This window comes from Salvelinus fontinalis, chromosome 38 (genome assembly GCF_029448725.1).
Source record: "Salvelinus fontinalis isolate EN_2023a chromosome 38, ASM2944872v1, whole genome shotgun sequence".
In the NCBI taxonomy this organism is placed as follows: Eukaryota; Metazoa; Chordata; class Actinopteri; order Salmoniformes; family Salmonidae; genus Salvelinus; species Salvelinus fontinalis.
In genome coordinates, this window is record NC_074702.1 from 12,604,838 (window position 1) to 12,631,337 (window position 26,500).

General features: G+C 40.4%; 3 protein-coding genes across 5 annotated transcripts in view; 1 reads left to right on the forward strand and 2 right to left on the reverse strand.

Moving 5' to 3' along the window:
* Nucleotides 1-44: 44 nt before the first annotated feature.
* LOC129838042 (alpha-crystallin A chain-like) lies at nucleotides 45-3,586 on the reverse strand. Its single transcript, XM_055904708.1, has 3 exons — nucleotides 1,629-3,586; nucleotides 1,206-1,328; nucleotides 45-999 (listed from the first exon to the last, which is right to left on the reverse strand). The coding sequence occupies exons 1-3, from the start codon at nucleotides 1,842-1,844 to the stop codon at nucleotides 832-834; spliced, it is 507 nt and encodes a 168-aa protein (XP_055760683.1). The 5' UTR covers nucleotides 1,845-3,586; the 3' UTR covers nucleotides 45-831.
* Nucleotides 3,587-5,926: 2,340 nt separating this feature from the next.
* Nucleotides 5,927-9,654, reverse strand: LOC129838039 (gamma-secretase subunit PEN-2-like). Its single transcript, XM_055904706.1, has 4 exons — nucleotides 9,514-9,654; nucleotides 9,015-9,125; nucleotides 6,705-6,809; nucleotides 5,927-6,420 (listed from the first exon to the last, which is right to left on the reverse strand). The coding sequence occupies exons 2-4, from the start codon at nucleotides 9,073-9,075 to the stop codon at nucleotides 6,281-6,283; spliced, it is 306 nt and encodes a 101-aa protein (XP_055760681.1). The 5' UTR covers nucleotides 9,076-9,125; nucleotides 9,514-9,654; the 3' UTR covers nucleotides 5,927-6,280.
* An 821-nt stretch (nucleotides 9,655-10,475) lies between these two features.
* The window catches only part of LOC129838009 (histone-lysine N-methyltransferase 2A-like), a 68,663-nt gene continuing 52,638 nt past the window's right edge, over nucleotides 10,476-26,500 (forward strand). For 2 of the 3 annotated variants that reach the window (XM_055904632.1, XM_055904634.1), the window contains exons 1-3: nucleotides 10,476-10,873; nucleotides 15,235-15,313; nucleotides 22,373-26,395. In XM_055904632.1, coding sequence (XP_055760607.1) covers nucleotides 10,541-10,873; nucleotides 15,235-15,313; nucleotides 22,373-26,395 — 4,435 coding nt within the window. In that variant the 5' untranslated portion in view covers nucleotides 10,476-10,540. The remainder of the gene's footprint in view (nucleotides 10,874-15,234; nucleotides 15,314-22,372; nucleotides 26,396-26,500) is intronic. The other variant, XM_055904633.1, reaches the window with a different exon arrangement.

Below are 26,500 nucleotides of genomic sequence, written 5' to 3' on the forward strand. Positions count from 1 at the left end.
GTGTTAAAACATTTACTCGTGACTTAGAGAGCATTAGACACTCCACACAATTTTTTATATCATATTTACAATGAATGGTTCCATAAAAACATTTTAAGATTGAGTTAAATAGGATTCTTTAGGATGAGGGATGCTTTTAAATGAGGAATCTGTCCTGTTAATATGTACAAACCTCAGAGAGAGAGAGTAGGGAATTTTAATGGTGTGATGGCATAGTTAATGGGTGTTTTGGTACAAGCAGGCACCAGTTCCTTGGTGAGTGTTTTGATATGTCTGGAGGAGTGTGCCTGTATTTGTGTGTGTGTGTGCATAGTTTACCAAGCTACCAATTACTTCACACTGAAAGAAGTTAAGCTACAATAAAGTTACCTTTAACTACATTTTTATTTTCTTTAACTAAAATTAATTTGAAAAGCTCACTACATCAAACTACTTTGTGATAAATTATCATATTTAAGTTTGAAATGTCAGACTACAAATTGCAAAGACAGTTCACTCTGGAGTAAGATATTAACAGAATGTGTAATTTAGCATATTAAACAACTATGTTTCAAGTGAGAACTAGAAGGGAGTAATACTGAAAAAGAAAGGAAATGATTGCTTACTACACCCATATTTAATTTTCTATTTGCAAAAAAAGTAGTTTAATTCCAGTAGTTAACTTCTTTTTTTGCCATGTAGTGTAGCTAACTACTAAATACTACCAAGATTTGAACTGCCACCAAGCTACTGCAAAATGTAGTTAAATTACTAGTTGAACTACATGTAGTTTACTACTCCCCAACACTGGTTCCTATGGATTGTGTGTGCTTGTTCCTAGGGTGTGTATGCTCATGGTTCTGAGTGGGACCGGTGTGTGGAGTTCTCCCCCTGCAGCATAGGGGCAGATATGATGAGGATGCCTTCAGGCGACACAGCCGACTCCAGAGCCATGGAGTCTACTCCCTCTGGAATCCTGTAGCGCTGGTTGAACTGTCGCGTCACCAGCCCTGACCCATCCTGCAAACACATGTTTATAGTGAACACGGTCAGTGAGGAATGCTCCTTTTCAGGCTAACAGGTGGTCTGGTCAGTGGTTGGTTGAAGCAGAAACGGGCTGCATAGTAACAAGGCTATATTCAATGTCTGTCATCACAAACTATGGAAGTGTGATTATGAATATAGAACAACTCTTGCATAATACATGCAACACAGTAGTTGCTTACTTTTTTCTCTTTGTGTTTCCCTTGGACCTCCACAAAGTCTCCTGTCACCTTGACCATCAGCTCCTCTGGGTTGAAGTGTTTCACATCAACCTGAACTGTGAATTGACTGTGGTCACAACACACCTGGCAACAGGGGAAGATACCCAATATTACTACTCAAGTTGACACTATTGCTGCTCTATTGCTGCTGGTTTAATCTACTTCTATGTAATCCTGTTCAAACGATAAGAAAATGCAAGAGCACCTGCCGTAAATGGGCATTCATTAAAATGTCAGTAGAATATAGAACGTAAAACACAAAATGTATTAATCAAGGCTAACTCATTGATACAGAACAAAGTCATGAAAAATGAATCCAGAAATTGTTTGATCAGTGAGAAATTAGAGCACTGCATGCATGCAGTGTAACGGGAATAAACCTACCTGTGCAGGGCCAGTGTGCTCCGTCACTGGGGTGAGCAGCTCCGACGGCGTGAATGAGGACAGCCCGGATGTCCTGTTCAGCCTGGGAAGAAGAGGCGGGAGGACCCTCTCCCATGCGATACCACTGGCTGGCAAAGTGGGTGGCAGATCAAAGTCCATTTCACGTCTGAGGTCAAAATAAAATATCCAGTGATTACTACAGCCTTTCATACCCATATGTGCCAATGATGTTACAAATATTCTAGGCCACAGGAAGAAAAAGCAAATGGGAAAAATGATATTCCAATAAATGTAGGTCTACTCGAGAAAATGTTAGCCTAATAGAAGTTGTTAGAATGAAGCAAGAAATAATTCAACCATAATATATATATACACTGCTCAAAAAAAATAAAGGGAACACTTAAACAACACAATGTAACTCCAAGTTAATCACACTTCTGTGAAATCAAACTGTCCACTTAGGAAGCAACACTGATTGACAATAAATTTCACATGCTGTTGTGCAAATGGAATAGACAACAGGTGGAAATTATAGGCAATTAGCAAGACACCCCCAATAAAGGAGTGGTTCTGCAGGTGGTGACCACAGACCACTTCTCAGTTCCTATGCTTCCTGGCTGATGTTTTGGTCACTTTTGAATGCTGGCGGTGCTTTCACTCTAGTGGTAGCATGAGACGGAGTCTACAACCCACACAAGTGGCTCAGGTAGTGCAGCTCATCCAGGATGGCACATCAATGCGAGCTGTGGCAAGAAGGTTTGCTGTGTCTGTCAGCGTAGTGTCCAGAGCATGGAGGCGCTACCAGGAGACAGGCCAGTACATCAGGAGACGTGGAGGAGGCCGTAGGAGGGCAACAACCCAGCAGCAGGACCGCTACCTCCGCCTTTGTGCAAGGAGGAGCAGGAAGAGCACTGCCAGAGCCCTGCAAAATGACCTCCAGCAGGCCACAAATGTGCATGTGTCTGCTCAAACGGGTAGAAACAGACTCCATGAGGGTGGTATGAGGGCCCGACGTCCACAGGTGGGGGTTGTGCTTACAGCCCAACACAGTGCAGGACATTTGGCATTTGCCAGAGAACACCAAGATTGGCAAATTCGCCACTGGCGCCCTGTGCTCTTCACAGACAAAAGCAGGTTCACACTGAGCACATGTGATAGACGTGACAGAGTCTGGAGACGCCGTGGAGAACGTTCTGCGGCCTGCAACATCCTCCAGCATGACCGGTTTGGCGTGGGTCAGTCATGGTGTGGGGTGGCATTTCTTTGGGGGGCCGCACAGCCCTCCATGTGCTCGCAAGAGGTAGCCTGACTGCCATTAGGTACCGAGATGAGATCCTCAGACCCCTTGTGAGACCATATGCTGGTGCGGTTGGTCCTGGATTCCTCGTAATGCAAGACAATGCTAGACCTCATGTGGCTGGAGTGTGTCAGCAGTTCCTGCAAGAGGAAGGCATTGATGCTATGGACTGGCCCGCCCGTTCCCCACACCTGAATCCAATTGAGCACATCTGGGACATCATGTCTCGCTCCATCCACCAACGCCAAGTTGCACCACAGACTGTCCAGGAGTTGGCGGATGCTTTAGTCCAGGTCTGGGAGGAGATCCCTCAGGAGACCATCCGCCACCTCATCAGGAGCATGCCCAGGCGTTGTAGGGAGGTCATACAGGCACGTGGAGGCCACACACACTACTGAGCCTCATTTTGACTTGTTTTAAGGACATTACATCAGAGTTGGATCAGCCCGTAGTGTGGTTTTCTACTTTAATTTTGAGTGTGACTCCAAATCCAGACCTTCATGGGTTGCTAAATTTGATTTCCATTAATCATTTTTGTGTGATTTTGTTGTCAGTACATTCAACTTTGTAAAGAAAAAAGTATTTAATAAGAATATTTCATTCATTCAGATCTAGGATGTGTTATTTTAGTGTTCCCTTTATTTTTTTGAGCAGTGTATATACCCGCTGCTTCACTGCTGAGGTTCAGAAAGTGCTTGATTCGTTAAGGCCACAGCGATGGTTTTTTATAGCCCTTGTCAAATCTGGAATATTGCAGTAAATAATACCAAATCCGCTTGACCCTCAAAGACCTTTCAAATTGTTGCTGGGAAGAATCACAGTGTAAAATCCCAGAGACGCCGAAGTCATTAGCGTTTACCGTTATGAGATGCCTGCAAATCGTATTATGTTCTGACTGCCAATAGGATGGATTGCTGCGTCCGTGTATCTGACTCTGCCCTTTTCCCTGACATAAATTGTAGAAGTGCCAGTTAAGGTCTGTATTTATGATAGCAGGAGTTACATAATGAGGCGGGAACTTCGCTGTGGGGCACCCTGGATTGCTTTGGATTCACCACCAGACCCCCTGGGAATTATGATTTTGTTTTAGTTGTGATCAAATGCTTCGATAGAATAGGGACCTGCCTTAAGGAACACTCCTCCCTATCATATCAACCTATATACGAGGACCTGTTACCATATTCTCCATTAAAATCATATAGCATTTTTAACTGTTACAATCCTCCTTCAAAATCATATCGCTTTTTCATTTAATTTTAGATCATTTGTATGCATTATACAATTTCACTTTCTCAGAGTTTGTTGCTGTTGTCTGTTTAAAAATAACATCATAGGGTTGAACCCCCCAAACAGTGCATCCGTGCCAGACAGCATTTGACAGTAAAGGGTGATATGCCGCGTTCAAGTACTAGTCAGAACTAGGAAACTCGTAAATTTCTGATTTGCTAACTGATTGCATGCGGCACGTGTACTGTATACTGTAACCACGACCAGTTAGCAAGTCGGGAATTTGAGTTTCCTAATTCCGACTACCACGGAAACGTGGCAATATTCTCATGCCAGTGTACGTGTGATAATAGTAATGTTTCCACCTCATGCACCTTTTTAATTAACCTATCATGGTTGTTTTCCTTGACACTTGTTGAGAGCTCTGGTGGAGCCCCTTTTGGTGATTTGGCAATTGGCATTCAACACAGCCAAAAGCGGTAATCTCAATACAGTGTTCTGCCAGGCAACAGTTCAGACGATTCCTTCTAGGGATACACTGCATAACGGACTGGACTGCTCAATAATTGCTGTTACATATTCCTTGAAAAGTGATTAAATATTGCAATTTCATTTTCTGACAGGCTTAAAATTATTATTCATTAGGCCTACACTGCATAAACTGTGCTTATCCCGGGTTAATAATTGGGGAATGGGAATTTTTATCTTCTACCTCCGCTTATTAAACATAGGTTGAAAAAGGTCACAAACATTGTCAATGTCACACCATGTAAAAATATTTTCCCAACACTGGAATGTTAAAGATGTTACAATATTTATTTTATAGGTCTACATACTTCAGAATTTTCTTTTACATTGTTTATGTAATGATCTTTTGATCAATGTGAAGCAGGTGTTAAGCACTAATCTTCAATCACATTGGCCTCATTTGGAAATCTTCCTATTCAAAATAAAAAATGATTCAATATTTTTATAATTCTGTCATTTCTAGAGATAGAAATCCCAAAGAGAGGGATGAACAAATCTGTGACTAATGTTGGCCAGTCTCCCCGAGCCACTTTGTCCTGGAGAAGAATGGGGGCGTATTAAAACGACCTTATATGACATACAGGGTGAACATCATGTTCTACAATTACACTGACACCACATGCACAACAATGTCATATAAGCCTCCAGTATGCCACAGGTCTTAGCACCTCATCGATTGGGTATCTTATGACCATCCATCACACACATCTGATTTGGGTTTACATCAACTGCCTCTTGACCCCATTTAGAGCAGACAGTTGTGTGACTTACACAACCTTAGCAGACTCAATGGACATGTGTTAAGTACTGGAGCTGGTGGGATGACGTGTCCTTCCTGCCATGGAGTCGGTTGGTAATAGAAGTAGTCTTTGACTGAGTACCTAAAAACAGCATCAACCATGATCCTGAAGAGAGGGGGGGTAACATTTGCTACAGATGCATTGAGTTTCATAATAAGATCTTGGCCTAAGGCGGACCTCATTTAAGGACTTAATCATAATGCTGCAATCATAAAGTACTTTACTGGCTAATATCTCATCACTGTCAGAATTGTTTACACTGTGAGAGTACAAAGGAGACTATGAATAAATTATCTGGAATAAGTATGTTGTTATCGTGAGCAGTGTTACACAAATACTGACTTAACACAAAGCCAATTGGATATTGTTATCCAAAGCTATACTCATACCATTCATATTATCCATAGGAGCCAAATGTCTAATGAAATGCACACTAGACCACGATCTAGCATATAAGTTCAAAACTTTATTACAGCAAATAAAAAAAGCATACACTTCCATTTAATTTAGAAAGTTTATGAATTTGCCATTTATTTTTGTCATACATACCATTCGCCTGTTTAACCTTCCAAATGTACTCAAACGTGTTGAGAAATCCACACACTAGACACAATTTGGGGAGGAGGTGCAGTGTTCACAGGAATCTTCCCACTCATTAAAGCCCAGAAAAAATTACTATGATTATCCATTGAGATCAACTACACATTTAACTATTTCAACCTGTCAGATTTGTCTATTAATTCTGTCATGGTCAAGTTTTATACAGTAGGAAGCGTTCTTGTTTCCCCGCCTTGTCTGTCTCAGGGAATGCCAAGTGGAATGGTGAAGGAGAGGTAGTCGCCCACTTCACCCCATTCTGCTCTGAAGTGTTGGAATATGGTTATCCATGTGGTGAGTACTGCAACCCACAGTAGCAACCCCAGCCCTGAATGCTTTACATCTGAAAGAGGGATGTAAATTTATTGTAGTCATGTTTGCATAGAAACTGCATTCTTTCACCAATACTGACACTAATGTTAAACTAATACAAAGCCAACTTTGTTTTAGCTGGATCATCTTATCTCATCATGGATCATAGGCCTACATCTCATAAGACACACAATCTGTAACATAAATGTATTATTTATCCAGTATGTGGATAAGCCACAACAAACCTGGACAACTAATCATTTGTACAGGAATCTTTAGCTATATTAATTCACAGAACTTTCTCTGTGTACTCACATGTTTTGATCTGGAGTTGTTCAGTATATGTTGGCTTTACAAAGGCCTCTTTGAAAAACCACACCACATTCACCAGCCACAGGAACGGAAGGAATGCAAATCCCCCTGAGAGAGAGAGAAAGTCATTACAGTATTACTGCACACACACATACATTTGAAGTCGGAAGTTTACATACACTTAGGTTGGAGTCATTAAAACTTGTTTTTCAACCACTCACTCCACAAATTTCTTGTTAACCAACTATAGTTTTGGCAAGTCGGCAAGAACATCTACTTTGTGCATGACAGGAGTAATTTTTACAACAATTGTTTACAGACAAATTATTTCACTTATAATTCACTGTATCACAATTCCAGTGGGTCAGAAGTTTACATACAAAGTTGACTGTGCCTTTAAACAGCTTGGAAAATTCCAGATTATATCATCATGGCTTTAGAAACTTCTGATTGACTCATTTACATTTACATTTAAGTCATTTAGCAGACGCTCTTATCCAGAGCGACTTACAACATGATGTCAATTAGCCTATTGGAGGTGTACCTGTGGATGTATTTTAAGGCCTACCTTCAAATTCAGTGCCTCTTTGCTTGACATCATGGGAAAATCAAAAGAAATCAGCCAAAACCCAGAAAAAAAATTGTAGACCTCCACAAGTCTGGTTCATCCTTGGGAGAAATGTCCAAACACCTGAAGGTACCACGTTCATCTGTACAAACAATAGTACACAAGTATAAACACCATGGGACCACGCAGCTGTCATTTCGCTCAGGAAGGCGACGCATTCTGTCTCCTAGAGATGAACGTACTTTGGTTCGAAAGGTGCAAATCAATCCCAGAACAGCAGCAAAGGACCTTGTGAAGATGCTGGAGGAAACAGGTACAAAAGTATCTATATCCACTGTAAAACGAGTCCTATAGACATAACCTGAAAGGCCGCTCAGCAAGGAAGAAGCCACTGCTCCAAAACTGCCATAAAAAGACAGACTAAGGTTTACAACTGCACATGGCGACAAAGATTGTACTTTTTGGAGAAATGTCCTCTGGTCTGATGAAACAAAAAAAGAACTGTTTGGTCATAATGACCATCGTTATGTTTGGAGGAAAAAGGGGGAGGCTTGCAAGCCGAAGAACACCATCCCAACCGTGAAGCACAGGGGTGGCAGCATCATGTTGTGGGTTGCTTTGCTGCAGGAGGTACTGGTGCAATTCACAAAATAGATGGCATCATGAGGTAGGAAAATGGTGGATATATTGAAGCAACATCTCAAGACATCAGTCAGGGAGTTAAAGCTTGATAGCAAATGGGTCTTCCAAATGGACAATGACCCCAAGCATTCATCCAAAGTTGTGTCAAAATGGCTTAAGGACAACAAAGTCAAGGTATTGGAGTGGCCATCACAAAGCCCTGACCTCAATCCCATAGAAAATTTGTGGGCAGAACTGAAAAAGCATGTGCGAGCAAGGATGCCTACAAACCTGACTCAGTTACACCAGCTCTGTCAGGAGGAATAGGCCAAAATTCACCCAACTTATTGTGAGAAGCTTGTGGAAGGCTACCTGAAACATTTGACCTAAATTAAACAATTTAAAGGCAATGCTACCAAATACTAATTGAGTGCATGTAAACTTCTGACCCACTGTGAATGTGATGAAAGAAATAAAAGCTGAAATAAAATCACTATTTTTCTGACATTTCACATTCTTAAAAAAAAAAAAACGGACCTAATTACAGGGAATGTTTACTAGGATTAAATGTCAGGAATTGTGAAAACTGAGTTTAAATGTATTTGGCTAAGGTGTATGTAAACTTCCGACTTCACCCACAGGTACACGTCCAATTGACTCAAATTATGTCAATTAGCCTAGAAGCTTCTAAAGCCATGACCTCCTTTTCTGGAATTTTCCAAACTGTTTATAGGCAGAGTCAACTTAGTGTAAACTTCTGACCCACTGGAATTGTGATACAGTGAATTATAAGTGAAATCTGTCTGTAAACAATTGTTTGAAAATTACTTGTGTCATGCAAAGTAGATGTCCTAAACGACTTACTAAAACTATAGTTTGTGGTTTTGGACTGGTTGAAAAATGATTTTTTTTATTTTTAATGACTCCAGCTTAAGTGTACGTAAACTTCCGACTTCAACTGTGTGTGTGTGTATACACATACACGCAACGTTGTGAAAACATCAATTCACAACACTAACATTGGGCAGTTCATGTAATATTTTTATCTTTGAACCATGCCAGGGGATTTCACGTGGCTTATAATTAGAGCACAACAACAATTGGTAGTTCACTTACCAACTTACCTAAATAGTATTTCCTACAGAGGGTGAGTTTCTCCTCATTGGGAAGGCGCTCTAGGTTCATGTCGATTTCCTGTTATTTCCCCCTTCGTATTGACAGCTTTTCAAAGAGACCTTGAAGTACGAAGGAAGAGTATAAAAGTGAGAGGGTATTTTGAAGATCTAGACTGGCACATTTCGGCTTCATTGAACTGCCCGTCTGTAAAATGAGGGTGCCCCCTATTGATAACAGTGGAACAAGTCTTGTGTTTCCACCCAACTTTTGCCTGGCTATCTTCCCAGATTACACGATAAAATAACATATATAAACACCAATTTTGCGAACTATTGAAATATTTTAAGGGGAAATGTGTAGACTAGTAGCTAAGTTTCGAAAAAGCAGTCGAAAATAGTGCGTGCTGGATGGCTAACAATATATGCTACAATGTTAACAGCAATTGTCCTCTATAGGAATCACTATTACAGAAAAGACAGCATTAATAATATTTTCCTAAGCTTTTACCTGTAATATTTGATTAAATATATGTCAAATAGCTCTGAATTGCTTGACAAATTAACGTTAAACAGCTCAAAACATCAACACAAAAGAGCATTTCAACTCGTTCCTTTCCGCTTCCTGCTCCAGTTTTCTATAGAGGGGGATGTGACATCCATGCTGCCCCCCCGCCAGTTCATTGTGGGTAATGTAGTTCAGATAGCGTAAATAATAACGTATGTTTTTGCAATTACATTAAAATATATTTCAACAGTGTAATTCACTTTTGCTTGTAGTAAATCACCCATGATTTCTGACAGTGCAGATTATCTGAATTGCCATGCAAAAGATATGCCTTGCAGTTGCAAAATTACTCTTAACCTGCCTGTCTTATTCTGTGAATATTTTCCATCAATGAAGTTTACTACAATATTCAACCACAATTATTCTCTTATCAATGCAAAAAATATAGGCCTAGACTTGTGAATGTTTTCAATTCTTCTTTTCAAACTATGTTTCGAGCTTGACTCAGGTGCATTGACTCTCTTCTTTTCAAATTATGTTTAGAGCTTGAGTTAAGTGCATTGACTCTCTCTCATGTAAGGAGCGTGCACATAATGTACAGTGGTTCATTCAATATGCTCATATCAGAAGACGAGGACATGCCGCTCGGCCACTGAGGAATGGGGACAAGCCTAAACATCTTGGTACAGCGGTAGATGGCCATTCACAAAATTTGTATTTTTTTTTGCATGGAGGGAAGCTGGGCCTTGTAGTTAATTATCAATAATCGTAATGGCTGGAATCAAACGATGATCGAGCAATGTGTCCTTTGTTTAATATCAAATGGGTTTATTATTTGCATTACATATTGCATTGCACACACCACTCCTATAAATTCCAATCATCATTTATATAAAGATTTGCAAGTTACCCTGTGAAGCTTTTCTTGGACTTACTTCATTTCCCGGCAGCCTTGCGGGGTCCCCCCTCCCTATCTCGCGCCTTCCCTCTTGTCTCACCTCAAGTTGATATCGGTGTTGTTTTTGAAGCTATGATGGCGGCAGCGGGATGCGGATCAGCAACCGCGGCTGCCATAGGAGGCCAAGTTGGTACTGCTGCACCCCGAGGTCGCTTCCCTGGTCGGCCTTGGTCGTCTCACAGCCGGTTGCGTTCTGAGAAGCGTTGGCAACTCGACCGATCAGGGGCAGAAGCTGACGATGTGACTAATGCTGGAGGCCCAAGGCCCACAAGCCTGGTACTATCGTTAAACGAGGACCAGTCTCATTTGCGCTTACTTGGGATAGAGTCGAACCACAAGAGCTTAGCGGAGGCTGGGTACAGCTCAAGTGGGAGCGAAGAGGTGAGAGCCCAAATCGCTGCTGGAGTTAGTATATTTTTGCTTCTTTTATCATGTCATTTTGGTTACCTGTGTTGGTGTGTAGTTGTGTGTATGTCATGTAGAGTTAGCCCCGTTTCATAATACTTTGCTATAAAGTGTCAACATTAGTTAGCTAGCTAGCGTTAGCAGGAGCGACTTCATGAGATGTTCGTCAATAAAGCTAGCTAACAAAGGGGAAGGCTAATGTAATATTTGTTTGCATTGGAGCTCTACGGATAGTTAGACATACGATTTACCACGAATAACTTACACCCACGCTAGCTAGCCAGGTATTTGTCTTAAATTAGTGTTTAGCTGGTTTATGCCTGTTATTGCTGCAGTGAGTAACGAACGTAGCTACATAAATGGTTATATGAATTCAAGAGGGGGAGGGGCTACGTCAGATACCTACTCTCAATGATATCTAGCTAACTACCGTTTATGGGGATAATTTCACGTTCCTTTCAAAAACATGGTTTGCAGAGTATCACCCAGGTCAGTTTTTGTCGCAGTCACTGAGTCAATTAATGCAACGCTTGCTAATGTAACTAGCTTGTTGGAGAAGTCATTGGAGGGAAAACTATGATAACGAAACCCGGTAGTGGGTAAATTTGCCATGATGTGAGATGTAAACGTTACTTGGCCTGCTATTGCAGTCCATTTTCTATTTCATTACAAGCAAGAGAGGACCACCAAGCATATTAGATATTTCAATCTGACATAAATGACCTAGGCCTACCTAATGATGTTCATTATTCATATGTTAATAATCCGACTTCAAATCTAGCTCCACATTCGCTGACAAAATGCTGCTGCCACATTATCGACTTTATTTGCATATTAGCAGGCATGTACAGATGTAGTTAGAGGCCCAACCCCTCCCCAGTTCCCAGGCATGACTGGGTAAATTGCTGCTGGTTTCTTGGTAATGCCTCGCCATCCATGAACAAAACTGCATTACCTGGAGGAGAAGAGAATTTGAAGGATGTGCTTGGACTGTTTTTTTTTAATGATTAACTTAACAAGTTGATGTAATGGCTTTATCCAGTGCACTTGTGTTGGGTTTGTAATGGTGTAGTTTGGTTCTCAAGACTAGCACGATAACCGGTCATCCAAGTGATGGTAAACATTTGACATGGGAGACCTATTCCAAGAAGGCAGTAACCTATTACACTATACTTGGTCATTTCCATGTAAAAGGACCCATGAGCACCAACGTGAAGTTCGTAGGCGCATATCAGATTGGGTGTCAAATGAAAGCTAAGTCTATTTTTGGTAAATGAAGGAACAGATGCATAAGAAAAAAAGGTGTTAAATAAATAAATAATAATAATTGGCATTGATTTCTGGTAAAATAGATGGGAAAGGGTCTTTAAAAATATCTACCAGGAAGTCATAAAAGGTATTAGAAATACATCAAAACACAATGTTGAAGTAAAGACCCCCTGCCAACTAATATAAGCAATTTATATTTTGTTTTAGAGAAATGATTTGCCTTTAAGTTCTAGAAACTTTTCCTTGTGTCTTGTAATTCCGTTACCAAAATCCCACGTCTAAGATATATTTCTCTCCCTCAGGTGGAGGGAGGATAACGAAAGTTCACAGAAGTAAAAAGTAAATGTAGACCTACCAATTAGTTCATGTTTTTACCAATAACCCATATTTGTTTATCAATTATTAAGTAATCATTAATGGAATTACTGCAATTGTCAACAATGGGAAATCATAGTAGTCACAAACCACCGTTGAATCACTGGGCACTGTCCTCCCTCCCATTGGCATACTGTTAGTGTACTCGGAACGTATCCAGCCTTATTCTGAAATGGATAAAAAAAAACATTGTTCTCATCAATCTACAAACAATACCCCATAATGACAAAGCGAAACAGGTTTTTAGAAATTATAGCAAATTTATAAAAAAAATTAAAACAGATACCTTATTTATGTAAGTATTCAGACCCTTTACTATGAGTCTCGAAATTGAGCGCAGGTGGATCCTGTTTCCATTGATCATCCTTGAGATGTTTCTACAACCTGATTGGAGTCCACCTGTGGTAAATTGATTGAACATTATTTGGAAAGGCACACACCTGTCTATGTAAGGTCCCACAGTTGGCAGTGCTTGTCAGAGCAAGGAATTGTCCGTAGAGCTCCGAGACAGGATTGTGTGTGTCCAGGCACAGATCTGGGGAAGGGTATCAAAACATTTCTGCAGCATTGAAAGTACCCAAGAACACAGTGGCCTCCATCATTCTTAAATGGAAGGAGTTCGGAATCCCCATGACTCTTCTTAGTGCTGGCCGCCCGGCCAAACTGAACAATCAGGGGAGAAGGGCCTTGGACAGGGAGGCTATCAAGAACCCGATGGTCACTCTGATTGACAGAGCTCCAAAGTTCCTTGACAGAGCTTCACCAATCAGGTCTTTATGGTAGAGTGGCCAGATGGAGGCCACACCTCAGTAAAAGGCACATGACAGCCCGCTTTGAGTTTGCCAAAAGGCACCTAAAGAACTCTCTGACCATGAGAAACAAGATTGAACTCCTTGGCCCGAATGCCAAGAGTCACGTCTGGAGGAATCCTGGCACCATCTCTACAGGGAAGCTTGTTGGTGGCAGCAGCATGCTGTGGGGATGTTTTTCTTTCAGCGGCAGGAACTGAAAGCCTAGTCAGGATCGAGGCAAAGATGAACGGAGCAAAGTACAGAGATATCCTTGATGAAAGCCTGCTCTGGAGCGATCAGGACCTCAGACTGGGGTGAAGGTTCACCTTCCAACAGGACAATATAATTGTTTGAAACCTGAAAGTTTTACTTGACTTCAAATGAGGCATATCTTACTTTGCTTCAAGGTAGCCCATAAAAACGGAGGCAATTATTTTATATAAACTTTCTTATGCCATTAACTTTAATTTTGCTACTGTTCTATTGGTTTTCGTATCAACTTTCTTTTGTTGTCTAGAAACCAAAGGCACAATCCTAGTCATATTAGCAACTCATCCTAATTGTTGCTGTTAGATTTCCCATCTTTTTGTGTGACAGAGATTTTAATATCTATCACACATGAAACCACTCGCATTAGGTGCACTGTTTTAGAACTGTGTTTTCCCACATAATGCATTTTATAATGCATTTTGGCTAATGTTTGAAAATTACATTTTATTTCCTGCTTCATTACAAGCGTTGCATGTTCCATAATAGGCTATAGCCTTTTGACTGTAAGGCAATAGGCTTGCTAATGTTGAATGTTTGCATGTAAGCTCTTAATGAAAAATGGTGGCTCCTTTTCCATGTATAGTATTTTTGGTTGATCACGCCATTTTACTGTTTGGAAAAATGTAGCTGTTTTATTGACCGGTTAATGATAGTCAGTTAGTCGGCAGCAAAATTAATTGAAATTTGCATCCCTAGTACTGAACTGTGCTGTGCTGTACCCTACATAGAAGTCTATGATTGGTTCAGATTTCATCCGGACCAACCAAATTTGGTCATGAGATCATGAGAATAATGGCCAGTGTGTAGAATAATACCCATATATGCAAAGTATGATATTGCATATTTTTACCTTTGTGTACCTAATTCAGGACACCATGAAGAGTGACATTCATATCCATAATTATGCATTTGTGTAGTACAGATCAGGGACTGATTAGGTAATTCTGCTATCATGGTTATCATTACCGGTTGTAAATTCACTTCACATAGTGTATTCAATAACCAAAATAGATTTTCAAAGTCAAGGTGTCATGTCATAGCTGACGCTCCATTCTTTCTGCAAACATCTTTGAAGTTTTTGGGAAATGCAGTTGCATAAACAGGGAGATTTTACTGTTACCAAATTTAGCATCTGCACAGTTCTTCCAGTAAATCTATTTTCGTTAAATTTTCTGTGTAAATTGTTCAAAGTAGTCCTTGTGTATAGAGTTGTATGGTTTGTTCTACATTGAAATCAATGTTTTTTGTTTAGAATATATTGAATGTAAAAAATAAAAAAAATAGGAGGCTCAGCGTAATTCCATTACCAGGGAATTATCTACTCACTACATGACATTACACAATCTAATTTTAAATAATTTTTGATTGCCATGCTACTGTTCTCCCTCAAGGTTGGGATATAAAAAAATATTTTGTAGTCAACAGTACCAGTACTAGCTATCTATTGCATAGGCCTAGTTGTGTTCAGGCGTATGTGTTTTAGGTTATTGTCACTGTTCTCAAAGCTTTTAGGGCTAATTGTTGCATGTAAACTACTGTTCATCAATTTCAAATACATATTCGTTATCAAACTGTTGTGAGGTTATGAAAAATTGTGAAACAGTCGGAAAAAGAATGTTGGGTTTCCAAAGTTAATAATCTGACCTTGCCTTTCAGGAAGATGATTTCACAGGATTTGAATCTGATCGTAAAGGATATAAAGGCCCTGTACGGTCCAGACAAAATCCCTCCAAAAGTAAGTATTAGCCTATTCTAAACCTATTCCCATCCCTTGCCACCTATTTATTATTCTTGGGCAGAATCGAGATTTTCATACCGTTATTCTGCCATCCCGGGATTTACGGTATAACTGGTATAGCACAGAAGGGGCTCAAAAGGCCCATTGGCAGTCTATTACCAGATTTCCAACAAAATTTGCACAAGTAATGGCGAATTCTCATGGACGCTTTTAGCTAAATGCTAACGAGCGCAAATGAACAAACTAGAGGTCGACCGATTGATTTTTCAACGCCGATACCGATTATTGGAGGACCAAAAAAGGTCGATGCCGATTATTCGTCCTATTTAATTTAATTTGATATATATATATTTGTAATAATGACAATTACAACAATACTGAATGAACACTTTTATTTTAACCTGATATAATACATCAATAAAGTCAATTTAGTCTCAAATAAATAATGAAACATGTTCAATTTGGTTTAAATAATGCAAAAACAAAGTGTTGGTGAAGAAAGTAAAAGTGCAATATTTCATGTGAAAAAGCTAACGTTTAAGTTCCTTGCTCAGAACATGAGAACATATGAAAGCTGGTGGTTCCTTTTGACATGAGTCTTCAATATTCCCAGGTAAGAAGTTTACGGTTGTAGTTATAATAGGAATTACAGGACTATTTCTCTCTACACCATTTGTATTTCATATCCTTTGACTATTGGATGTTCTTATATGTACTAGTATTGCTAGCCTAATCTCGGGAGTTGATAGGCTTGAAGTCATAAACAGCGCAATCTTGAAGCACAGCGAAGAGCTGCTGGCAAATGCAGGAAAGTGCTGTTTGAATGAGTGCTTACGAGCATGCTGCTGCCGACCACTGCTCAGTCAGACTGCTCTATCAAATCATAGACTTAATTATACTACACTGCTCAAAAAAATAAAGGGAACACTTAAACAACACAATGTAACTCCAAGTCAATCACACTTCTATGAAATCAAACTGTCCACTTAAGAAGCAACACTGATTGACAATAAATTTCACATGCTGTTGTGCAAATGGAATAGACAAAAGGTGGAAATTATAGGCAATTAGCAAGACACCCCCAAAAAAGGAGTGATTCTGCAGGTGGTGACCACAGACCACTTCTCAGTTCCTATGCTTCCTGGCTGATGTTTTGGTCACTTTTGAGTGCTGGCGGTGCTCTCAGTCTAGTGGTAGCATGAGATGGAGTCTACAACCCACACAAGTGGCTCAGGTAGTGCAGTTCATCCAGGATGGCACATCAATGCGAGCTGTGGCAAAAAGGTTTGCTGTGTCTGTCAGCGTAGTGTCCAGAGCATGGAGGCGCTACCAGGAGACAGGCCAGTACATCAGGAGACGTGGAGGAGGCCGTAGGAGGGCAACAACCCAGCAGCAGGACCGCTACCTCCGCCTTTGTGCAAGGAGGTGCACTGCCAGCGCCCTGCAAAATGACCTCCAGGAGGCCACAAATGTGCATCTTTGTTATGAAGAAATAGTCTTCACACAGTTCGCAACGAGCTAGGCGGGCCAAACTGTTGCACATACCCTGATTCTGCTCTTGCGTTCTGTGCAAGAAGTGACACAATTTCTCTAGTTAAAATAAATTCATGTTAGCAGGCAATATTAACTAAATATGCAGGTTTAAAAATATATACTTATGTTTTGATTTTAAGAAAGGCATTGATGTTTATGGTTAGGTTGGTGCAACGACAATGATTTTTTTTGCGAATGAGCTTGTTAAAACATCACCGTTTGGCGAAGTAGGCTGTGATTCAAAGATAAAATACCGATTTGTTATGAAAACTTGAAATCATCCCTAATTAATCAGCCATTCCGATTAATCGGTCGACCTCTAGTTTGAACATCAGACAGGATGGCATTGTCTCCCTCAATCCGTGCAATGGCTACTGCTATAGGTTTCAGGCTACTTACCACTCTCTCCCAAAATACATAATCCAGGAGGATCCACTTGATTGGGCTGTCCATATCGGCAGACTGTGATATGGCCATTTCTTGGAGAGATTCCTTCCCCTCCAGGATACTGTAAAATATGATGACAACATCACCCCAACAGGTGTTGCTGGGCAGCTTCAATTTGGTGCTCTTATTTTTCTCACTTTGCTTGGTGAGGTAGATTGCTGCTATAACTTGATGATCCTTCACATACCTAACCATTTCCTTGGCTCTCCTGTAAAGTGTATCCATTGTTTTCAGTGCCATGATGTCCTTGAGGAGCAGATTCAAAGCATGAGCAGCACAGCCAATGGGTGTGATGTGAGGGTAGGACTCCTCCCCTTTAGACCAAGCGCCCTTCATGTTCGCAGCATTGTCTGTCACCAGTGCAAATACCTTCTGTAGTCCAAGGTCATTCATGACTTCCTTCAGCTCATCTGCAATGTAGAGACCAGTGTATCTGTTGTCCCTTGTGTCTGTGCTCTTGCAGAATACTGGTTGAGGGGTGGAGATGATGTAGTTAATTATTCCTTGCCCACGAACATTCGACCACCCATCAGAGATGATTGCAATACAGTCTGCTTTCTCTATGATTTCTTTGACCTTCACTTGAACTCTGTTAAACTCTGCATCCAGCAAATGATAGATAAAGCATGTCTGGTTGGAGGGGTGTATGCTGGGCGAAGAACATTCAGAAATCTTTTCCAATACACATTGCCTGTGAGCATCAGAGGTGAACCAGTTGCATACACAGCTCGAGCAAGACATTCATCAGCATTTCTGACTACGTTCCTCCATTGAGTCAAAAAAACACCTGATTCCAGGAGGACCATGAGCTGTTGCTATCAATAGGGTGTGTCATCATTTTCACCTCGAATAGAAGTAGAAGGACTTTTGTCAAAGGTTGCTTGTTGTGGGCTCTGAGGGAACTTTATGCACTTAGCCAGATGATTTTTAATCTTTGTTGCATTCTTCACATATGATTTGGCACAGTACTTGCAAATGTACACAGCTTTTCCTTCTACATTAGCTGCAGTGAAATGTCTCCACACGTCAGATATTGCCCGTGGCATTTTCCTGTAAAGATTTTTTTTTTAAGTGAGTAAAAAAATACAATTCCATGTACAGATAAATAGTTAAGCAGTTAGATTAAACAACTCCTTTGTAAGAAATGTTTTAAAGTGAAACATGTATGGAAACAGGTGAATTAACACTGTTAGCAGGCTCAAGCAAGCTAAAACCTGTTAACAAGTTAGAAATTATTTAAACACACTTTTCTGAAGGCCAGTATTTACTAGTTAACAAAAAATTATGTCACAAAAAATATATTCACCCCACCCAGTATTGTAATCAAAACTTCCCAGAAAGCATGTAGTCCTTGGTTCAGACAGTGTAGTAGTTTGGCATCAATAGCATCTCATTAGTGTGCAAGATCTCGAGAATCAGCTATATATGTGATGGAAGAGTGCACTGCACATGTGATGGAAGAATGAATTGTGTATGCAGAGGGTTTCAATTCCATTGAATTGGGTGTAGTTTAACCAAAATATGTCACAAGACTTAGAATTGCCTTATGTGTATCCCACAAAAAAGGTTCACTGTTATAAGCTAACTTTTTTGATGAATTTTAGCAAAATTCCTGGGCTTAACTTTTCATGGAAAATTTGCTTAAATATTCAAAAAATTTACTGGAAAGTTTCCGATCTTTTGCAATCCTAGTCTTGAAATATAAAGTTTTATGTTTGGGACAATTCCAACACACCACATCGCTGAGTAACTCTCTTCATATTTACAAGCATGGTGGTGGCTGCATCATGTTATGGGTTTGCTTGTCATCAGCAACTACTAGTGAGTTTTTAAGGACAAAAAGAAACAGAATAGATCTAAGCACAAGCAAAATTCTAGTGGAAAACCTTGTTTGTGTGCTTTCCAACAGCCAATGGAAGACAAGTTCACCTTTAAGCAAGACGATAACCTACTACACAATGGCATATACATACATACAGTTGAAGTCGGAAGTTTACATACTTGGAGTCATTAACTCCACATATTTCTTGTTAACAAACTGTAGTTTTGGCAGTCGGTTAGGGCATCTATGTGCATGACACAAGTCATTTTTACAACAATTGTTTACAGACAGATTATTTAACTTATACTGAGTTAAATCACAATTCCAGTGGGTCAGAAGTTTACATACAGAAGTACATACAGAAGTTTACTAAGTTGACTATGCCTTTTAAACAGCTTGGAAAAGTCCAGAAAATGATGTCATGGCTTTAGAAGCTTCTGATAGTCTAATTGACATAATTTGAGTCAATTGGAGGTGTACCTGTGGATGTATTTCAAGGCCTACCTTCAAACTCAGTGCCTCTTTGCTTGACATCATGGGAAAATCCAAAGAAATCAGCCAAGACCTCAGAATTTTTTTTGTTGACCTCCTCAAGCCTGGTTCATCCTTGGGAGAAATGTCCAAATGCCTGAAGGTACCACGTTCATCTGTACAAACAATAGTATGCAAGTATAAACACTATGGGACCACACAGCCGTCATACCGCTGAGGAAGGAGACGGTTTCTGTCTCCTAGAGATGAATGTACTTTGGTGCAAAAAGTGCAAATCAATCCCAGAACAACAGCAAAGGACCATGTGAAGATTCTGGGGGAAATGCGGATACAAAAGTATCTCTATCCACAGTAAAACGAGTCCTATATCGACATAACCTGAAAGGCCGCTCAGCAAGGAAGAAGTGACAAAGATCGTACTTTTTGGAGAAATGTCCTCTGGTCTGATGAAACAAAAATAGAACTGTTTGGCCATACTGACCATCGTTATGTTTGGAGGAAAAAGGGGGATGCTTGCAATCCAAAGAACACCATCCCAACCATGAAGCACGGGGGTGGCAGCATCATGTTGTGGGGGTGCTTTGCTGCGGTAGGGACTGGTGCACTTCACAAAATAGATGTCGTCATGAGGAAGGAAAATTATGTGGATATATTGAAGCAACATCTCAAGACATCAGTCAGGGAGTTAAAGCTTGATAGCAAATGGGTCTTCCAAATGGACAATGACCCCAAGTATACTAACAAGGTTGTGTCAAAATGGCTTAAGGACAACAAAGACAAGGTACTGGAGTGGCCATCACAAAGCCCTGACCTCAATCCCATAGAAAATGTGTGGGCAGAACTGAAAAAGTGTGTGCAAGCAAGGAGGCCTACAAACCTGACTCAGTTACACCAGCTCTGTCAGGAGGAATGGGCCAAAATTCACCCAACTTATTGTGGGAAGCTTGTGGAAGGCTACCTGAAATGTTTGACCCAAGTTAAACAATTTAAAGGCAATGCTACCAAATACTAATTGAGTGCATGTAAACTTTTGACCCACTGGGAATGTGATGAAAGAAATAACAGCTGAAATATATAATGCTCTCTACTATTATTCTGACATTTCCCATTTTTAAAATAAAGGGGTGATCCTAACTGACCTAAGACAGGGAATTTTTACTAGGATTAAATGTCAGGAATTTTGAAACTGAGTTTAAATGTATTTGGCTAAGGTGTATTTAAACTTCCGACTTCAACTGTATATATGTATGTGGATATATAGATAGACAAATATTAGATATATATATTATACATAAACAGTGGGGAGTACAAGTATTTGATACACTGCTGATTTTGCAGGTTTTCCTACTTACAAAGCATGTAGAGGTCTGTAATTTTTTTGATAGGTACACTTCAACTGTGAGAGACGGAATCTAAAAAAAAATCCAGAAAATCACATTGTATTAATTTGCATTTTATTGCATGACATAAGTATTTGATCACCTACCAACCAGTAAGAATTCCGGCTCTCACAGACCTGTTAGTTTTTCTTTAAGAAGCCCTCCTGTTCTTTACTCATTACCTGTATTAACTGTGAAGTGAAATAATTTGTCTGTTAACAATTGTTGGAAAAATTACTTGTTATGCGGAAAGTAGATGTCCAAAACGACTTGACAAAACTATAGTTGTGAACAAGAAATATATGGAGTGGTTGAAAAACTAGTTTTAATGACTACAACCTAAGTCTATATGAACTTCAGATTTCAACTGTATATTTTTGACAGCTTTTATTTGACTACATTCCTAAAGAAAATAATGTTCTTTTTACTCCATTTTCTGTGACACTCAAAATTACTTGTTACATTTTGAATTTATCAGGACAGGAAAAGGGTCCAATTCTCACACTTATCAAGAGAACATCCCTGGTCATCCGTACTGCCTTTGATCTGTCGGACTCACTTATCACAAAATTATTCATTTGTAAATGATGTCGAAGTGTTTGAGTGTGCCCCAGGCTATCCAGAAAAAAAAATGTTGCAGTCCTGTTTGCTTAATATAAGGAATTTGTAATGTATTTATACTTTTACTTTTGATACTTAAGTATATTTTATCAATTTCATTTACTTTTGGTACTTAAAGTATTTTTAAAGCTCAATACTTTGACTTTTACTCTAGTATTTTACTGGGTGACTTTCGCTGTTACTTGAGTCATTTTTTATTAATGTTTATTGGTTACTTTTTCCATCACTGCAAGTATATACTGGAGTTGCTTACCAAGACGACATTGAAGGTTACTGAGAGGCCTAGTTACAGTTTTGACTTCAATCTGCTTGAAAATCTATGGCGAGACTTGAAAATGGCCGTCTTGCTATGATCAACAACCAACTTGACAGCTTGAATAATTCTAAAAAGAGTATGGTGCAAATATTCTACATTCCAGTGGTGCAATGCTCTTAGAGACTCACCCATAAAGACTCACAGCTGTAATCACTGCCAAAGGTGATTCTGACATGTATTTACTCAGGGGTGTGAATAGTTATGTAAATTAGATGTCTGTATTTCATTTGCAATAAATTAGCAATTTTCTTCTTTTTTTTCATGTTTTCACTTTGTCATTATGGGGAATTGTGCAGATGGGTGAGAAATTTAATTTTAAACCATTTTGAATTCAGGCTGTTACGCAACAGATGTGGAATAAAACAAGGGGTATGAATACTTTCTTAAGGCATTGTATATCAGCTTAGATATGATAGTAATTTCCTCATGTTTTTTTCCTCCATAAGGTAATCCTGTCAAAACAAAATCAAAAAGGATACGAGAGAAGCTACCTCTTGTAGTCACCCCAAAGGAGACAGATGGGTCTCCAACTCCTAAAGAAGATGCACCATCTTCACAAGAGGTCCACTGTGCAATTCCGCCTGATGCAGTGCCTTCCAAGGATGGTAGGAAGGGTTCAAAAAACAAGCACTCAAACCCAGCAAAGGAGAAGCGTCCTGCAAAAAACGGGGCAGCTATAACTCCAAGGATTACCATCAAGTTGGTGGCCAAGAAGACGGTGAGAAAGGAAAAGGGAGGACGTCTAAAATCTGTGGAGAAGCTGAAGGGAAAAGGATTACATTTTCAATCAAAAGCTAATGACGTCAAAGGTGACCAGATCTCCTGTGCCCATGTCAAATTAAAGACAGAGACACAAGCTGATGAGGCACAGCATCTGAATGGCACTGAGGATGAGGGAGGAGGAGGAGCCATACCGGCAAGGAGGCGTGGTAGATCTGCCTCCAAGATCACTGAACCCTGTGTTCAAAGGGGGGCCAAAGTTGGGGATGTTGATGACCAAAAATCAGAGGGGGGTATAAAATCAACAGGCAAACAGGACATTGCACTGGAAAGTGGAAATGCAGAGCCAAAAACAGACGTTAAGAAATTCAAACGGAAAGAAAGAACCACAGAGGTAAGCACTGAAGTCAATAAACTGGTGATCCGGAGAAGAAGTAGAACTACTAATCCACCCCCCAAAACAAATGAAGGCCTTGTAACAGAATCAAAAAACCAGAGCAATGATAAAGTATGTCTGGCAGAGTCTTTGTTAGAGGTTTCAAGAATAGAGGAAGCCAAACCACCATCCAGAAAGAGTAAGCGTAAACAAAGCAAGGCACATCAAGAAGAGAAGATGGTCACAGAAATCCATGTTCCATTAGCCACAGAACCTAAGTCAATTGTTGAATCCAATGACGGTCTGGCTTTTAAAAATGACGATGACATAATCGGGATTCCAAGTTTTAAGCTGATTAAAATCAGAAACCCCAAATTGGAAGGCTCATCTCGTAAGAAGAAACGAAGCAAGTTTGTGTGGACACTTACATTAGTTAATGGGAAAAGAAAGGACACCCAAGTGCAGGGCTCTGGAAATACTGTCAAAGGAACAGAGAAGCAGCAGAGTACCACTGAATTAGACAAAGACTCTCTTTTTGAACCCTGTGTGATCAAGAGTGTAGAGAACCCCGAAGAAAAAGAGGCCAAGAGTTTTACCACTTCCAGAGATGCTGAGCACACACATAATGAGAAGTCTTCCAAGAAGAAGACTAAGGAGACTTCGTCTCTTGAGGAAAAGTCCTCTCTTCATGTTGAAGTGGGACAGGTAATGCAACCACATCCAGAGGAGGCCACTCAAACTGACTGTGGTGATACTGTGGCAAAGGTTGTTCCACCCCTTCAGATAAAAAAGGTCTCCTCACCCGGTAAACCTAAACGCTCAAAACCATCATTCTTGATCCATCAAACTAGTCCTGCGCCGGAAGAAAAAAAGATACTGGTTAACACAACAGATTCAAGTGTAATTCTGGAGGAAAATGTTTTTTTATCAGACACAAATGCTGTGCCAACTCCCAAAGCAAGGAGGAGAAGACTGGCAAAGATGTCTACACCACGGAAGAAGCGGGGAAGTCATAAACCCTGGACAACCCACAAACACAAGCTTCAATCATGTCCAAATGTGGAACATCCATCTGCTATACCTGCCAGTGAAGCAGAACCACAGACCAATGAGGTTTTGAAGACAGACAATGTGGAAACCTCAGTCTCTAAACCTAGAAGGAGAAGAAGTTTGAGTATTTCAGTTAGAAAGAGGCCAGGGAAGACACAGATGTTACCTGAACTTGCTGAATCTCCAAATACAGAGTTAGCCCCATCTGAACAGCAGACAGAGGAGGTCTCCACGTTGTCTTTTGTCTCTAAACCTAGGAGAAGAACTTCTAGCCTTTCAATAAGAAAGAAGTCAAGAAAGACACCATCTGAAACTCCAAACACAGAGATGGCCCCATCTGAACAGCAGACAGAGGAGGTCTCCACGTTGTCTGTTGTCTCTAAACCTAGGAGAAGAACTTCTAGCCTTTCAATAAGAAAGAAGTCAAAGACACCATCTGAAACTCCAAACACTGAGATGGCCCCATCTGAACAGCAGACAGAGGAGGTCTCCACGTTGTCTGTTGACTCTAAACCTAGGAGAAGAACTTCTAGCCTTTCAATAAGAAAGAAGTCAAAGACACCATCTGAAACTCCAAACACTGAGATGGCCCCATCTGAACAGCAGACAGAGGAGGTCTCCACGTTGTCTGTTGACTCTAAACCTAGGAGAAGAACTTCTAGCCTTTCAATAAGAAAGAAGTCAAAGACACCAACATCATCTGAAACTCCAAACACCGAGATGGCCCCATTTGAACCACAGAGAGAAGAGGTCTCCACGTTGTCTCTTGTCTCTAAACCTAGGAGAATAGCTTCTAGCCGTTCAATAAGAAAGAAGTCAAAGACACCAACATCATCTGAAACTTCAAACATAGAATTAGCCCGATCTGAACCTGTGACTTTGGCTGACACTCAACCAGCGGTAAAGGTGGAGCAAGAGACCCAGCCAATAGAGAGTGGAAAGGTGCTGCTGTTGGAGCCCTCTGTTATTGAAAAGACAGAACCACGCCGTCATAGAAGTCTGTTCAAACATGGCAAAAAGAAGCGAAGAGCCTTGATTGGACAGAGGCAGAAACAGAAACAAAGGCAGAGGCCAAGAGGGAGAAAGAGTGATGAGAGTAAATCACCTGAAAGTAAGGTACTTGAAGCTGTTGAAGAGGTAGACCTAAAGGAAGTTTCCTCCCCAGAGGCTGCTTCCACACCGGCAAGCTCTAAACTCCTTGGCATCCTCAAGACCAAGTACAGAAGGAAAAAGGTCCCCAATTCAAGCTTTCAGTTCCTTGGTACCAAAAGACCAAGAGCCAGGCCTAAAACTCTATCTAAGCAGGTAGAAATGGATCTCGTCCAGCAAATTTTGGAGGAGCAGGATATACAAGACACTGTGGATGATGAACCACAGTCTGATGCTTTTGATGACCAGCATGGTAAATCAAAGTACCTTAAAAACATAAAGCACTTCATCATGCCTGTTGTCAGTGTCCGGTCCTCACGGGTGATCAAGACTCCACAGAGGTTTATGGATGATGCTGGCATGTCCGTTTTGCCTCGTAGAAACTCCCCGAAGAAAGGCCAACTATTCGGCTTACACCCACGCACTGGAAGGAAACGAGAAGATGGCACAGGTAGAGAGCTTACTCCTGATCTGCCTATCGACGAGGAAGAATTTCTGAATGAGGCTCAGTTAGATGTCGATTTGTTCTCAACTCAGGAACTCGAACAGGAAACCACTGACGTGAGTGACGGCTTATCCTCCGGAAAGCAGTCTGGAAAGAGGAAGTCCCTTTTGAGGAATCCCAGTTTCAAGTGGCATGTGCCAGGAGAGTCTGGTGAGGAGGTTTATACACTGGACAAAACTCTACAGAGCGAGTATGAGACTTTACTTTTATCCAAAGAATTTCAAATTGCTTCTGACCCATCAACCGATCCCCAGGAGGTTCAGAAAAAGAAAAGGTGCTACAAGTTCAACAAGCAAACATCTCACCTAAATATGTACAAGCGACTGAAGAAGCTGCAACCAGGACTTCCCAAAAAGAGAAGAAAAAACGTGATGACAGATGGTGTTTGCAAAACTCTTCAATCTTCTGTTCATATGCTAGCGGAAGGTCTGGATGATGAAGTCAAGAGCATCTGTCTAAAGAAATGTCCCACAATCACAGCTCCAAGCAAACCCAAATCAAAGCAAGGCAAATCCAAGCTCAAGATTGAGGACCTTGATAGCCCTGGGGTTGTGCGAAAAGTCTCTGTGTGTGTTCGGACTATGAACTCAAAGTTCTTAACATTTCAATATGGAGAACATGAGGAGTTGACAGAGGAAGACAAAACAAATGCTGAAAATGTTATTGCAGGTAAGCAAAGATCAATCAATTAATGCTGATAGTTGTTTAACACTAGCTTGCTTGATAAATAACTGCACATTATGTAAACCTGGTATTTTTGTTTATTTGTATGTT